This window comes from Centropristis striata, chromosome 12, assembly GCF_030273125.1.
Source record: "Centropristis striata isolate RG_2023a ecotype Rhode Island chromosome 12, C.striata_1.0, whole genome shotgun sequence".
Taxonomy (NCBI): Eukaryota; Metazoa; Chordata; class Actinopteri; order Perciformes; family Serranidae; genus Centropristis; species Centropristis striata.
In genome coordinates, this window is record NC_081528.1 from 25,550,069 (window position 1) to 25,565,224 (window position 15,156).

At 39.6% G+C, this 15,156-nt stretch overlaps 1 protein-coding gene across 5 annotated transcripts in view; it reads right to left on the reverse strand.

Moving 5' to 3' along the window:
• Positions 1-15,156, reverse strand: part of gria3b (glutamate receptor, ionotropic, AMPA 3b) — a 91,821-nt gene that overhangs the window by 37,155 nt on the left and 39,510 nt on the right. For all 5 annotated transcript variants that reach the window (XR_009395309.1, XM_059345815.1, XM_059345814.1 and 2 more), the window contains exon 4: positions 7,583-7,770. Coding sequence is in view for 4 of the 5 variants with exons in the window: in XM_059345815.1 (XP_059201798.1) it covers positions 7,583-7,770 (188 nt within the window). In the remaining variant the exon portion in view is untranslated. The remainder of the gene's footprint in view (positions 1-7,582; positions 7,771-15,156) is intronic.

Here is a 15,156-nt window from a genome sequence, read left to right on the forward strand (position 1 = left end):
GGGCGAGTATTACAAATTAATAGACATGATTTATTACATATATAACTATGTCTAACCACAGACTATATAAAAGAAGTGGCACTGTGTTGTTACCCATTGACTGTTTTGAAGCCTGGAGTTTGGCATTTATGGCCGTCGCCATCTTGTTTTTTTGGAGCCAGAAGTGACCATAATTCGACGAGAGGGTGGAGCTGATTGACAACCACAAACACAAGGTAGCCACGCCCCCCAAAACGTACCCTGCTTTGTGTGTCTATCCATCTATCTTCAAGTATAACTATAAATAAAATAAATGTTAATACATTAAAAGCTTGCTAACAGCATTGATCCCACCCTTGATTTCCTGTGGGACATCTGGATGCGGATTCATGGTTCCAATGAGGGGACACGTTTCTGGCTCAGACTTTAAATAACACTGTGAAGCATTGTTAATAACAAGCTGCACGAGCCATTCCATATAATTTAATGGCTGCAGAGATACCAAAATGTTCCACTTCACACAGGATGGATCAGAAGGGTGAATTTGAGCTATATGCTTTGATACAAAAGGACTTTTCTCTTCTTCCGTCTCCAGTTCTGCTTCAAGGCTTTTGGTAGAAGTGCTCTTGGTGAGCACTCTCTAATTAACGGCCAGCAGTGGCTGAGCTGAGATGCTTTTCTTGGCAGTCGCGATATATATGCCCCTGAAGATAGCAGGGGCATATAGTGTTGGCTTTCCCCCAAATGCTGAACATCTTAGAAACACCTGACTCACATTCAGATGATTATGCCTATCATTGCTACCAGATACCAGAACAATGTGAGACTTGATACGTTGGGAGGAAGGAATCCCTGACACGGCAGCTGGGACGCCCTCATGTTTGTGTGGCAAACCTTGGCTGGGAAACAGCAAGATGTCCTACTTTGTTTTCACTGAAACTGATCAGGGTAATTTTGCTTGATTGATAAGGTAAAAAAGTATCTGGTTTACAGACAGTATTATTAAAAGACTGTTCTTGATAAATGTATAACTACACGTGCAAATTGTCAGAGTGGCAGCATACCGGTCTCTCATTCAATTGTGGAGTCAGCAGGTCACATTCTGTTTAATGATAACGCTTTAATCCCATTTAATTCTATAATCGCAGTTTGTAAATGGCACCTCAACAGCCAAGGTTGGTGCCGGGGATTTAAAAGTACTACGTATCCCCAGCTTTACGTCGCGCTGGATGGGTTTGGCTATATTTCTGTCAGCCCCTTCTCTCTGTAGCCTGGGGACATAAGCTGGAGCACCTTCCATATCAGCAGAGACATTAGCTCACTTTCTAGCCTCTCTCCTCCTCTATCTTTTACAACAAATTGAGAGACATGCCAGGAAGCGTTACCAGAAAACGAAGTCAAAGTAATCAAGGAGGTTTGAATGCCTGGGAGGGTTTTAGGTGGCAAATTTTGTGTTGCAACTCAAATCGAAGAGTGCCAGAGTACATTTATTGAGATTTTATTTCAGTTTGTAATACCTCGAGTTACATCTGTGTCTGCCAGTTTGTTACATGAGCACACATGTCATTGTCTGTTTTACAAAACGTTGATATTGTGTCATCCTTGATACTGATTTAGTATCTTCTTTTTATTGGTGACATTTTTCTATAATCTACTGTCAATCTATCGTCCATTCTCTACCTCTCCCACGGTCAGATTTCTTCCCTTTTCTGAAATTTGATATAACACAAAGATTTCACATTCTATACGACATCCAACTGTGGATTTTCTCACAGTTCTTTCTTCAAGAGCAGAAACAGGGATATGGAGGATCTCCAATCCTCCGTGGGGAGGCAATATGGCCACCCTTCATGCCTCTACAGGCGGCAGAATGTTGTCCTAACAAATCCCCAGATGTACCTCTCATTTTTTTTTCTCTTTTTGTGAATCCTTTTCACTTCTTATTGTTTTTTCTTTTCCCTGCATGAAAATGCAGCTTTGCGCCTGGCAGAGCGCTCGCTGCCTGCCTGTCTTTGAACAGCTTGCGTGCCCTGGGCTTGTCCCAGACGCCGTTCTTTTTTTCCTTTTTTTTCCGCCTGCCTCTCTTTACACTAGTGATGAGCAGGTTGTTGCCTCTGAGCAGACTCCAGCACAGAAATCCCAGGAGGGAAAGGGGCCAGAGAGGATCGTAAAGGCAGATATGATGCTATATGTGCAATCTCATAGATGGATCCGATTAGGCATTATACAGTATATATACAGTCAAACACAAACGCAGGCACTCAGGACCAGCATGTACATACTCACTCTGAAAAATCATCATTAGGACAAGTGGTTCTAATGCAAACATGATTATCTTAAACTCAATCATAGTCCTTGTTTATACTGCCCCTCTTTAATGCCACAAACATTTCTCTCTCTCAGCATATAATATCATAAACCTAGATGGTTCAATGAAACACATTCGTTGGATATGATTCAGCGAGCAGAGCTGGCAGAGGCTCTCCCGGTTTTGTCGTAAGGGAAGGATTGCCATTGGGTTAATTTATCTGCAGTGCAGTGTATTGATGGAAAAGTCCTATGGGCGATAAATCCTGAGTGGTTGTTACAGCATAAAATGATAATAGCCCGGGTGTAGCGTTCCCCTCAGCATCCCAAAACAAATTTGTTGGGAGACTCACTCTTCTCTTATACGAGCAAACAATTCTCCGCCTGATGCAGCAGTATGCAAATACTTTCCTTACCATGTTTCTACATCATGTTAAGTCATAAATGAAGCTAATAAAAGTGACATTCAGCTGAGTGTGCTTACGACTGTAGAGCAGGTTCATTCAGTATTTTGGTGTGTGTGTGTGTGTGTGTGTCTGTGATGAGCCCTTGTCCATTTAAATGAATTGCCGTTATGCACATTGGTTGAAATACAAGCTGAATCAATTCATTGATTCGTCAAAATTGATTGTTGAAAGTGCAACAATTTTAACAAGAGAAAAATGTGTCTTTTAATGAAACAAGTATGCCAAATAATAACTTCTTGGTTGAAATATTTAAATATTTCTTGATACGATTTCTTGAACTTGTTTCCAAAAAAGTTGGAACATTATGTAAAAAGAGAATTTATCAGATTTAGAATTCAGAATGTATCGGTTCAAAGATTAAATATAATTTAAATGTCTGAGATGTTTAATTAAATATCAATCAAAAACTTTTAGTATTTTTTTGCACTTTACATTTCCAACAGTGTAATAACTTTTTGGGAATCGGGGTTGTAAGATTAAATTCATAACGACTAACAACAATAAAAGTGATTCATTATTAATAGCTATACAACAAATCAACACTCAAAACTCAGCTTCAACATGACTGTGTGTGCTTGTTTTAATCACCTTAGATTCACAGATTGGGAAATAGGAAACAAATGTACACTGAAAAAAACACAGTATAGTATCCAGTAAAATACCGGCAGCTGTGGTTGCCAGAACTTCATCGTGAAAAGTACAGTGAGAATATATCAGACATTACGGTACACTTTTACTGTATTGTGAAAGGTTTTTTATTGTATTGTGATCTGTAGACATCAGCAAAATATGTAATTTAGACAGAATAATCCAATGCTTGTGATATTTCTTCATTAATTTGACCAAAATGTTTGTTTTTTAGCTAAAACTGTGTGTTTTACTGTTTCATGATTTATGGTAATTCAATGTGTCTACTACAGTGATATACATTTTTAGATTTGATAGTCTATTTCTGTTGCAACATTTCTAAAGTATAGCCCATGTAACATAATAGGCACTTTGGAATTGGTTCTTTTTCATAAATATATAATTGCTTTTAAAAATTATATTATTTTAAAAAGTACTAAATTTCGAGCAGTATTAGAATTTATATATAAGATATAACTATATGTTGTTTCTAAAGCAGCAACAGTAACATTTATAACAGCAAAGTATGACACTATATAAAGTAAATAATATAATGCAGGAAATATATATATATATATTCGCTTCTATGCTTGTTGAACAGGTGTATAGATAAATTACTGGCTTTTTACTCACAAAGGTTTTATTGTCTTACAGAAAGAGAGTGTAGATTGAGGCGCTCATCCCCAGCAAAGATAAAGGAGATGCAGCTGCATGATCGACGTTAACGTAAGAGCTTATCAATACTACGTTCTTTAATAATTCAGGCCCCGGGGTTTTAATACCTGGTTTCGAGACCCATCCCTACTACCACTGGATGTCCCTTTAAATATTTAGGAGAAACTCCAACAGAGGAGTGAACTACTGCAGTACAGCAACAAAGGCCCAGCGGGACCGAAGCATTAGCACCCACTGGATCAAAAGTGGAGCTAATGAAGAGCAGCACGGAGAGTTTTCTTTGTGTGCAACAATTGTGGCAAATTGTGGAAGCTCCACACTTGCCTATTCAAGACAGTTCTACACTCCATGAACTTCATTGCCTGGTATAAAGACATTCATTCTGTGGTGGGATTACTCCGGCTGAAATCATAAAACTAAGCCACTGAGCTGATTCCCATTTCCCCCAGCAATCAGCTGGCTGAATCTGTCCTTCCTCATGATCCTCTCTCAACAGCAGTGACCTTGATGGATTGGAGCGACACCTCGACATTGCGACACACAGACACTGGCCTCGGCACACAGGTTCTGTTCAAACTCACACTCCTGTCCAGAGATGAAACGCTATCCGTCAATCATTGGTTAATAGAACTGTAGCAGCAGGTAGAAGCAGCGGGTTCCCACAGAGCTGCCAGTGGGGGCCATTTTTGGTGTGATTGCCCTCATGGGAGCCAGTCCATCCCATGTTTCAATGTATAATGGTATGGCCCAATGGGGGGCGGCTGCAGAGTGAAGTCCAGCAGCTTCTCTGAATGCCTGTGACTCATCCATATTGGCAGAGCCAGCCAGATTATTTCAATTAGCTCCAACAACAAAAAAAATCCCACGCTGAGGTTGTCACTGAAACAAGGGGCAAAATTGAGCATGCTGCTGCTTTCAAGGTGAGCTGTTGTAAAGGTTTTATTTTCCCCTTCTGCACTCACAAAGTTTAGACAGAAATTGTATGATGCTGACAGATAGAGGCAGAGGAAGGAAAAGAGCTCCCTCTAGAAGGAAAAAAATCATTAATGGGATAAAAGACAGAAACAGGAGAGCATCAAACAAATTATTGCCTTGCATCCTTATTATTGTTTGCAAGGGGGGAAAGCAATTAAAGACGCAACCATTAATATGCCTCACATGTGATTTGTATTAAATATTCTAAGCTTCTCTTAAAAGCTGATGCACATTCTTAACAGAAAAAGGAAATAGATTTCAATATACTCCCTGAATAGTAAAGAAAGGAAATTTGCAGCATAAGAATTAAATTAGACACAGCAAATTAATACTAAAAGCCATTCTGCTTTAAACTATGACTCTGGGATCAAATTAGATTCATAAAAAACAAGTGAAACTAACACTCGTTGAGGGGATATTGTGAGGCAGAGAGAAGCCAATATCTAAATGAATGTTAACGAGCAGAATCCAATTGGAGGGCTGATTGCCTTATAAGCAGGCAGCAGCCAGCAGAGGAGTGTAGGGTGGAGCGGGGCAGCCGAACAGAGGAGATGCATGGCATAATAGCCACTCATCTATTCATGGTAATTGTGTTTCCCCTACTACAAGGACTGGTGGACCTTTCATTTCCTCCTCAGGCAATGGACGTGATAGAGGAGAGGAGGGGTTTGGGGTTGTTAGAAGAGGATTAAAAAGGATGCATCATGCAGCGGTCTCTCCAAATGGCTGCTCACGTTCGGACCTCTCGACCCCAGGCTCTCGGGCAGCTTCAGCACACGCTGATTTTTAAACAAGCCAGACTCTAACTCAGCAGCCAAAAAAACAACCAAACTGAGCTCCTCAAACAGGTAGGATTACTGCTGTGCCTCACATTCAACTTAACACACAGTTAAGCCTTAATGAGGTTACACAGACTCAACCGAATTAAATATCAGCTACTTGTTAAAACTCACATGCAAAACAAGCAGGACAAAAATGTGTTAGATAATGAAAAAAAGACTGAATGATTCCCCAAATTAAAGGCCCAAAAATGACTGTGTTTTGTCTCCACCAACTCTGGAGGCAATAATGTGGCTCTTAGGTTGCTAAATGTTTTTTGCTAGGTTCACCAGCTAGTCGCTGGAGTCAGATTTTTCTGTGCCCAAAAATGACGCTAATGAGAGCTGTGAGAGTGAACCAAAACAGTGAAGCTACTGCCTCTGGAAACCACAGAGCTGAAGACTGCAGATTGTTACGATGACGGACTGCTTTCATAATACACACAGTCATTTGATTCACCTTTTACAGGAAAATATTGATTAGAGCCATTTAAAAAGGGAACTAGAACAGCCCTCGGAGAGTGTAAACCTCCGCTCAGGCCAATGATGCATTCATGTGCTCTTCAGATAGTCCCATTTCCTGAGTTGGGAAGTCGTTCTTCTGACTTTGCTGTGTTCATATTTGTGGAATTAACATAGACACCAAAAATACACAGTTGCCCATAAAGTTGAAATATTTAGTTTTCAGTCATAATCCTCTGTTAATTGTGGTTTTCATTTTCATTGTGATGTGTTTGGAAGAGCTTGATTAATAAAGTTTTGTACACTTTATCTACACTAATATCTGTCAATAATAAATCACATTGTCCATATCATTTCATAAGGAAGAGGTAAAAAATATATTTAATTCCAACTTCATGGGCAACTGTGTAATATGTGTTGCTCAAACATTTAAGCAATGCATTCCTTTATTTTCTTGCCCTCAGGATCACATTCTTTCAAACAATTCAGAGGCCATGTGAATGCAGCACAAATGCCCTATTCTAAATTTTAAAAATAATGTATATACAGTCATGAAAAAAATATTAGACCACCCCTGTTTTCTTCCATTTCTTGTTCAGCTGATATCTAGCCATTGTCAATGGTTTTCTTGAGAATAACCAAAATCATTATCAAGAAAAAAACATGGAAAATGTCTAGATTAAAATAGATTAAATTAAACTCCTATGAGCTATTTTTATTGTTATCATTACATTTGTCCAAACAAATGTACCTTTAGTTGTACCAGGCATTAAAATGAACAAGAAATTGAAAAAAAACAAGGGTGGTCTAATCATTTTTTCCATGACCGTATATCTCCCCTATTATACGGATTGCTCCAAAATGTGATGTGTTCTTCCTTGGCCCATGCTACACCCTTTTCATAAAATTTCATTAAAATTGGGCCAGTAGTTTTTCTGTAATCCTGCTGTGATTCCTACATTTCCCATAATGCAACTCAAATTGCATCTTTTGTTAAACCCTCCTTCCATGGTGAGCAACGATGTCTTTCTTACTCCTTGCAGCCAGTTTTTGTTATAAATGTGTAGTCTCCCGGTCCAAATCAAGATTCCCACTACTACGAAATGGCATTGTAAACTTGGTGGAGTGGCCCTTTAATATTTTCTCATATTTGCTTTTTCTACATAATACCTGCTTGGTAATAATGTGACTAAAGCAGGGAGCAACAAAAGGACGAGATGGACAGTGTAGGTGTTTAGTTATATAACTCACAGCCGTAAGTGTAAGGCTCACCTGTTCTAATATGGTGTTGATCCTGTCCACCTCGCAGTCAATCACAAAGCGCTTCTCCTGCCTCCTGTCCATCTCCTCAATGATCCGCTTGAACTCTGCCGCATCTGTTGTGCCGCTAACAGAGCGAGCGGTCACCTGCCAGTTGTTAGCTACTGCTGCCTCCATGATGGCCTGCAGTATAGAGAAACCTAGAGAGAGAGAGAGAGAGAGAGAGAGAGAGAGAGACCCAGAGGATTAGACACAAAAGAGACTGGCACACAGTAAAAGAGAAGCTGCTAATTTATTCTGGAGCGGTTTTTGCTTGAATCCAAAGGTTAAAGGCCATCTCATTACAATCTAAAGTAGCATTCCAAAGTCTGCAGGCCCTTTAAAATATTGTCTAGAGTCTAGACTTTCTGTGCAAGTGTGGAAGCGGTTGAGAATTTACATTTGCATATTGAGAAGGCAATATCATAATGAAGTGGACAGGAATCGTATCTCCATATTATTAAAAGATCAGCGGGTGATGTTATTGCGCTTGGCATCAATTAAATTACGGCACTTAGCTCAGCCACATGTTAACTTTGACAGCGTGGTGAAACACACCGCGGCCCGTGTCTCCTTGGAGGATTGTGCCAACTCATTTAAAGATAAAGACAATGAAAGATTCATCCAGGCCAGTGGTAGAAAAGAGATCATTATGCTACCAGAAGAATGGAGAATGAGCCCTTCTAATGATTAATTCACACGTGAAATATTTTCATTTAACAGAGCGCTCAGTAACACTATGGTTGAATCACATACCACAAAATGAATAATGTAGACCTATTTCTGGTGGAATAGATTGCACGTAGCACAAGCTCAAATAAAAATGGCTTAACTCTTCTCCAATGTACAACGGGTGAGAATGAACATGAAGGTTATTAATGAAAATCAAGCACACTGCTGGTATTTCATTAAGCCAGGGACAATGCAATTGCAAACTGTATGTCCAATAAGCTTCTTCTCCATCTCTCCATTCATTTCTCATCAGCCGTGTGTGGTTAACTGATACAGAAAAGGCGGGGGGAAAAAACTTGCAGCAACAGCAGATTCTGGCACACATTCAGACACATAGAGATCTTATATGAAGGTTTATATTAATATCATATGTGGGTATTATTTATGCAAATTGTCTGACACACTCTGAACAGCAGTGTGCAAAGTAAACATTTGTCATATATTTTTCTTACTGTGAGCCTTTTCTCCGTACAACCTTATCTCCATGAACCGGCTGCAGACAGCCAACAAAGCCAGCATGGAGACCAAAGACACAACAACAGCTACAAGAAAACCACTTTGTGACTCTCTTCATTTCTCTGCTTTTGCATTTCCCTTCTTTTCCATTCCATCTGAATGGTCAAGCAGGCTGTTTTTTTCTTGCTCTGAGACTGCTGCGCCGCGTGTGCCTGCACTCCCGGTGTGCGGCCGCCTCTGCAGCACACGGCCACATCTCCTACCAAATGATCTTTTGGCGAGCGGCGCATCGAGCGGCAGAGGCCGGCGCACAGCGTGTCATCTGTCCAGAGGAGCTATGGCTTGCTGCCTGGAGACACCAGCCTGCCAGACCTCAAGGTTATCTGGCAACCCCGGTTATCAGGTCACATCTCCAAGGAGTTGAGCCCATAGTTCACAAATGTAACTTGTCGCACAACACTGAGTTCAGAAGATATGCTGAGGGCATGTCGAGGCACACATATAGTCCCTCTGTGGCTGCTGGTTAAAAGTAGCAACACTTGTACATCTGACGTGAAACACCACAGGACAATAAGGAGATGAAGGCAGTGCTGTCTGAGGGCATGAAATCTTCAAATGTACTTTTAATTTTACTTGGACAAAAGCCACAAAGGAAGAAATCTAAAAGTGAAGAGAAAACATCTGAAGATTTTCTGAAGTATCATCACTTTTACATGAGCAGTGTCTCATGTAGCATAGCTTCTCACTTCTCCTCCACCTAAAGCAAAAGTTACAGAATGAAGGTTTGAATAACATGGATGCATTATTCATTTTCCTCAGGCATATGCTCAGAACCTCAGCAACCACAAGCCAGCTGGATAGCATGGCAGTCTTCCCAGCAATAAAAGCTTCTCACATTAAGAGATGTCATGCAGATTAACTGGGTCAAAATGGTCTCTGTAGGTTTGGAAGCTGCCGAGAATACGGCTGGTAAAGGTAAAAATGCCATTTAACACGCGGCAATAACGTCAGGTGTAGAACATGCTATGTGAATGTGTAAAAATGACAGGTTTGTTTCAGGGCTGCGAGTATCAGTGAGCGTTTGAATCCTGTGCTGCTTTAAAGACACAATAACATGTCTCAGAAGATTTTAAATGGCAGAAGAAAACAGAAAGGCTCACAGGGGGTGCTCTGGGGATTTAGGCTTCATATGTGTGAGTGTCTGTGTTAAAATCTGTGCATTTCCAATTTTCATTTCCGAGGTCTAAGGCGCAAGAAAAACATGACTTATGCTAACTCCTATGTGAACGAAGGAAACAATGTCCTGTCAATCAGATTAGAATCACAGAGGGCTTTTATTTTGAAATTGCTGATTTGTGCGCCGCTCATCTCCTCCTGCCTCCAGCAAACCCTGAACTGTGTTGGAACAATTGGATTCATTTAAGATTCACAGAAGATTCCATGCCTGCCTAGTTTTACATTTGTATGGAAATTAAGAGATGGAATCTAGTGGTGGTAAATAGTCTGTCCCAGAATGGATTACTTTTGCTCCTGTTTTTTTTCCTACAGTCAGCAGAAAAGTTTATGTTTAGTGATTTAGACTTCAAAATCGAAAATGAACAAAATCCTTTGAGCACAACTTAATCTGACAGCAGCAACAAGACTGACAGCTCCTTTTTCATCTGCACCAGGAGACAAGAAAAAAAATGTTATTGAATGCTTCCCTGCATGAATCCACATCTGCTGGTCACCTTTCTTGAACCAAAGTCCATTCCAGCTTCAACCAATCAATGCACTCAACATTCTAAACAGCATTGGAGCTTTAGCTGTTGATATTTATTTCTAACATGGAGGAAAGCTATAAATCCCTTGCACCTCTTCGCCTTCAGGAGCCTCACAGCTGTGTTGCATCTAAAAATGTAATACAGTCAACTACATAAATTATGGAAGACAACAACAAGATTTCCTTATCACCAGCTATAAATCCCTGCTGTACACATGCCGCAGTAGCATGCGGCTTCTGCTGATCATGCTCCTCAGAGCTAATCATGCCATTGAGACAGGGAGACTTTAACATGCTGTAATGCTCGCTGCCGCCAGTCACATTATATGCTGTGAACACAGAACACACAGACATCGCAGCATAGTAAAATGTGTATTAATTTATATATGTTAACTCCAGATTCACAGGACTGATATTCACGGTATATGTGTGTGTTCAAATTCATATATTTTTCTTGAGTCACAGTATCTGGTTACTACTCCTCTGACATATTGTGACATGTATAATTTATATACTGCACAATTTTTTTTTTCTATTTCAGCTTTTACTGTATTATATTCATACAATGCTATTATTCATAGCACAGCTGCATGTTCCAACCTGCAATTAACTACACATATTGTTTGCGTTTGTAATATATAAAACCTTAGGTTAGGTAATAGGTGATCTTTGTTGTAGTACATGGTTAGACTGATGGGCTGATAATTGTGTGTAAATTATAAGTGACTGTGCTGGGTTTATAATTACATAATTGCAGTTGCAATGGGTGTTTCCCCCACATCAGCCACAGGGGACGTTGTAGTAAGGGTGTTGCAGTTAACCTTGATATTAAAAAAAAAAGAATACATATGATAATAATAATCCATCACCCCTCCCCCTTTTTTTTACACTTTTCTATGCCTTTCTTCACCTCCATAAACATGTATTTTGAGTAATGTTGAGCAATTTTAACCAAACACTTTAACCAAAATTACAGTTCAAGCTTAATTGAATGAATTTGACTGATTTGACTGATTTCTTTTTCAGATTTCCTATAGATATTGCAATGATAATGTTATAGTGGAGCCCAATAATCATATAGTGACCATCTGATATCATTAAAGCCCTAAAAACAGTGGGTTGAGCCTTTTTGAGTCACTAATTATATTTACAATTACCTTATTACCTGATCAACTGATTCTTGTTCCAGTCTTTATTGTTTATTGCAAAAGTATTTTTCCAGAGAAAGCCAAGTAATGTTACCCTCCTGAGGTAAGAGAAGACAACATCCACCGACCTCAAAAACTGTAAACAATGCATGAGAGCAGTGTTGGTGGTGTATATATTGTGCACAAAAATAAAGACTTTCCAAACACAGTGCATCAGTGTTTCCATTGGCGGACACTAATGGGGTGCAGGTCAAAGTCAATCAAAGGCCTCTGGTGAATTTGAGTCTGCCAAATTAAAGAATGCACCAAGATTAATAATGCATGCTTGAGTTTGTCAAGGTTGGGATCTGATGGGGTTGCATGTAGGCGAAAGTGCATGAAGGTCATTTGGAGACGTCTGTGTGAGAGTTTCTTTTACACTTAAACATCCATATAATGTGTTTTTTGTTTCCTTTGGAGGCTTGTGACCCATAACACCTTACTCTACTCTTTACATGTTTGCAAATGCATAATTCCAGGCTCATTCTTATGATTTTCAATGAAGTGAATACGACTTAATATTTGCAAAAGGAAGTGAAGGAAGTGAGAGTGCCAGTGGTTGTTGGGTAACCACAAGGGCAGGGTGTTTGTCCGTGTCTAAATGTATTTTTTTTTCTGTTAATATATGGAGTTTTCAAGCTAGAACGGGGGTTTAAAGTTTCTCTTTAATCACAAACACACTCTTGAACCCACTCTGTAGTTTGTGGAGTAGTGTATAAACAGCTGCTATGGGTAAAAACTCAATTATTTCTGCATTTTCTTTTAAATCTGTATCAGAACATTGCAGAGTCTGCAAGCAAATCCCGACGGAGCCTAATGACGCCCCGTGTGCTTACAAATCAGAGCTGTTGCGAATGAGATGTTGTGGCAGCGTAGCATACATCGGCTGAGTGAGAGCTGCAGTCCTCTTCTTCGTCTGTGAACCGGATCTTAACAGGATGAGTTTTGAAGCGTCACCCGTGGCGGCTCAGCGGTAATTGAATTGAGTTGCATCTAATCTCATTGCCCAGCTCCTTTGGTTCCCTGCCTCTCATTAGGGTACGGTGCAGAGTGTCACAGGCCTCCATCTCTCTCTCTCTTTCTCTCTCATATCTCACAGCTGATCCGGGCTAACTAGGCAAATCAGAGAAACCATATTGCAAATTTCTCTAAGCATCCAGCTCAGCATTAGCCACAACTGAGTGTCAGCTTCACAGCCACAGCTCTACCCCTTGCTACATTACACTGCACCATTCCCCTGTATCATCATTGGTATTACACTAATCCACATCAGTCTAAAGTCTAATCTACAAATCTAATCAAATAATGAAAGTAAATAAGTCATCAACAACTACACTACAGCACACAATAATTACTTACTCTACCAGAAAACAACCAAAATGAAGAGCACAAAAAAAAAGAAAACTCATTTCTGAAGGATCAAAGTCTAAAGCACACACATGAAAAAGAGGCGGGGGTCTTTGAGCCAACCGTAAATGTGGCTGCTCTCCCCTCTAACTTGCCAATCCTCTGGTAAATGAGGATCTCTGGCTGGGTGAAACGCCCTGCTGAGCACTGTCCAGGGTCTCAGAGGGCATCAGAGCTACTGAGTTGAAACCCCAAAGATAATGGCTTTGACTCATAATTGCGGGGTTTGGCTTGACGCCGAGTTTAGGACTGAACACCTGCAGAGAACAACGGGAAGTGAACTTTACAGATACCACAGTGATTCCTCGTTGCCATATGAAATATGAAATTGCGATATAAAATATTTATTTTAAGGGTCAGTTCACCAAAGTAGAAAAAAATTTACTGTAATATATTAAGCCATGCAGATAGTTGTGGTTTTTTAGTTTTCTGGCGATTTCTTAATATCGGTCACTCATATATATTTTTCACACAACATATTCCATTAACCTGCACTGGGATTAAACAGAATATGTCAAAATGTGGGCAAAAATATACTTTATTCATGCCTAGAGGCCACTAGGAACGTGTAAAAAATGTATAATATAATAATATATGGTTTCCTTTTTTTGTTGTTGCTATAGTTGTTATCCAACCATGTAAAAATGAAGGTCAGGTATGTTTTCAAAGATTACATTCCTGAAGATTGTTTTAAGTGATCATATATATAAATTCTGTTGTATTCAAATTAAAAGATATATATATATATATATATATCAGACAAATTCAACTTGCATTTTTCCTTCTTTATGATTTTCTGTAATTCTCACTGTGTTATTCTGCATACACATGTTGTGTTGAGTTGTTTCCACTTCTAGCCATGATTGTGCTGCCCATGAAGTTGTAATAAAATATTTTTTTTGCCGTCTTTCATGGAATGATTGTGACGATGTGATTTATTCTTCACAGATAAAGTGTATATCTTCTCAAGACTTTATTAATCTATCTCTTCCAAGCATATCACAATAAAAACTAAACAGCAATTAACAGAGGAGTGTGTCTGAAAACCACATAAGAAGTCAACGGGTAAGCTTTTCTTGTGTATGCCTGGACTGAAAAGGTGCCATTTTTGGGTCTGGTTGGCACTTTTTATATTAAATGATATTCATGCTATTGACAGGCCTAGGAGACAGTAAATAAATGTAATGAAGTAGCTGATTTGTGGATTACTTTGAAATGGAGCAAAAATGACTATAATTTTTTGTATCCTGAACAATTTAATGGTGGTGTAGATAAAGAAACAATTCGATTCTGGGATTGTTTACGTTCACTCTGGGATGGTTAACACTGTCTTTGGGATGGTGTCAGGATGGTGCTGAAGCAGTCAGTCTGGATCCCTGACTGGGAACGATCACAAGGATTTTGGATTTGACTGGATGAAACGTGTGTCAACACTGTAAATCCCCGCAAACTCAGTGGCCTTGGAACTTGAAATATGACAAGTAGAGAGGTCATAAAACAACAGCTGACAGCTTCCTTCACCCCCTCCCTGTGCTGTGAACACACTAAAAATGTCTACTAAAAATTCCCCAGCTGTCAAACTCTCACTCTTCATTAACTACATTTCTATGTATCTTCTAATTTATAAATATTCCCAGAGCTGCTTCGTCTCCATTGTCTTTTGAGGAAGCCAGAATAAACAGTTACAGTATTTAGGGCCTGGTGAGTGTTTGCCTCTGGGCTAAGTATACTCACAGGGCTCTGAGGATCCCTCCAGTGTTTGTGCAGTGGAGATCAAAATCTTGGGCTGGGAGAGGAAAACGGCTTTATATTTCCTCTCATTAGTCATCTGGCACAGGCCTGCAATTTATATGAAATAGGCTATGTTTGCTGAGATTATATGACCCATGCTCTTGACTTTTCCAGCACACTATATAAAGAAGTAACAAACAGACAATCAGCGTCTGGTGGTTGATGAAGAATGAGATGATGAATCTCTAAGCAGCTGTAAAGAGATGGTAATT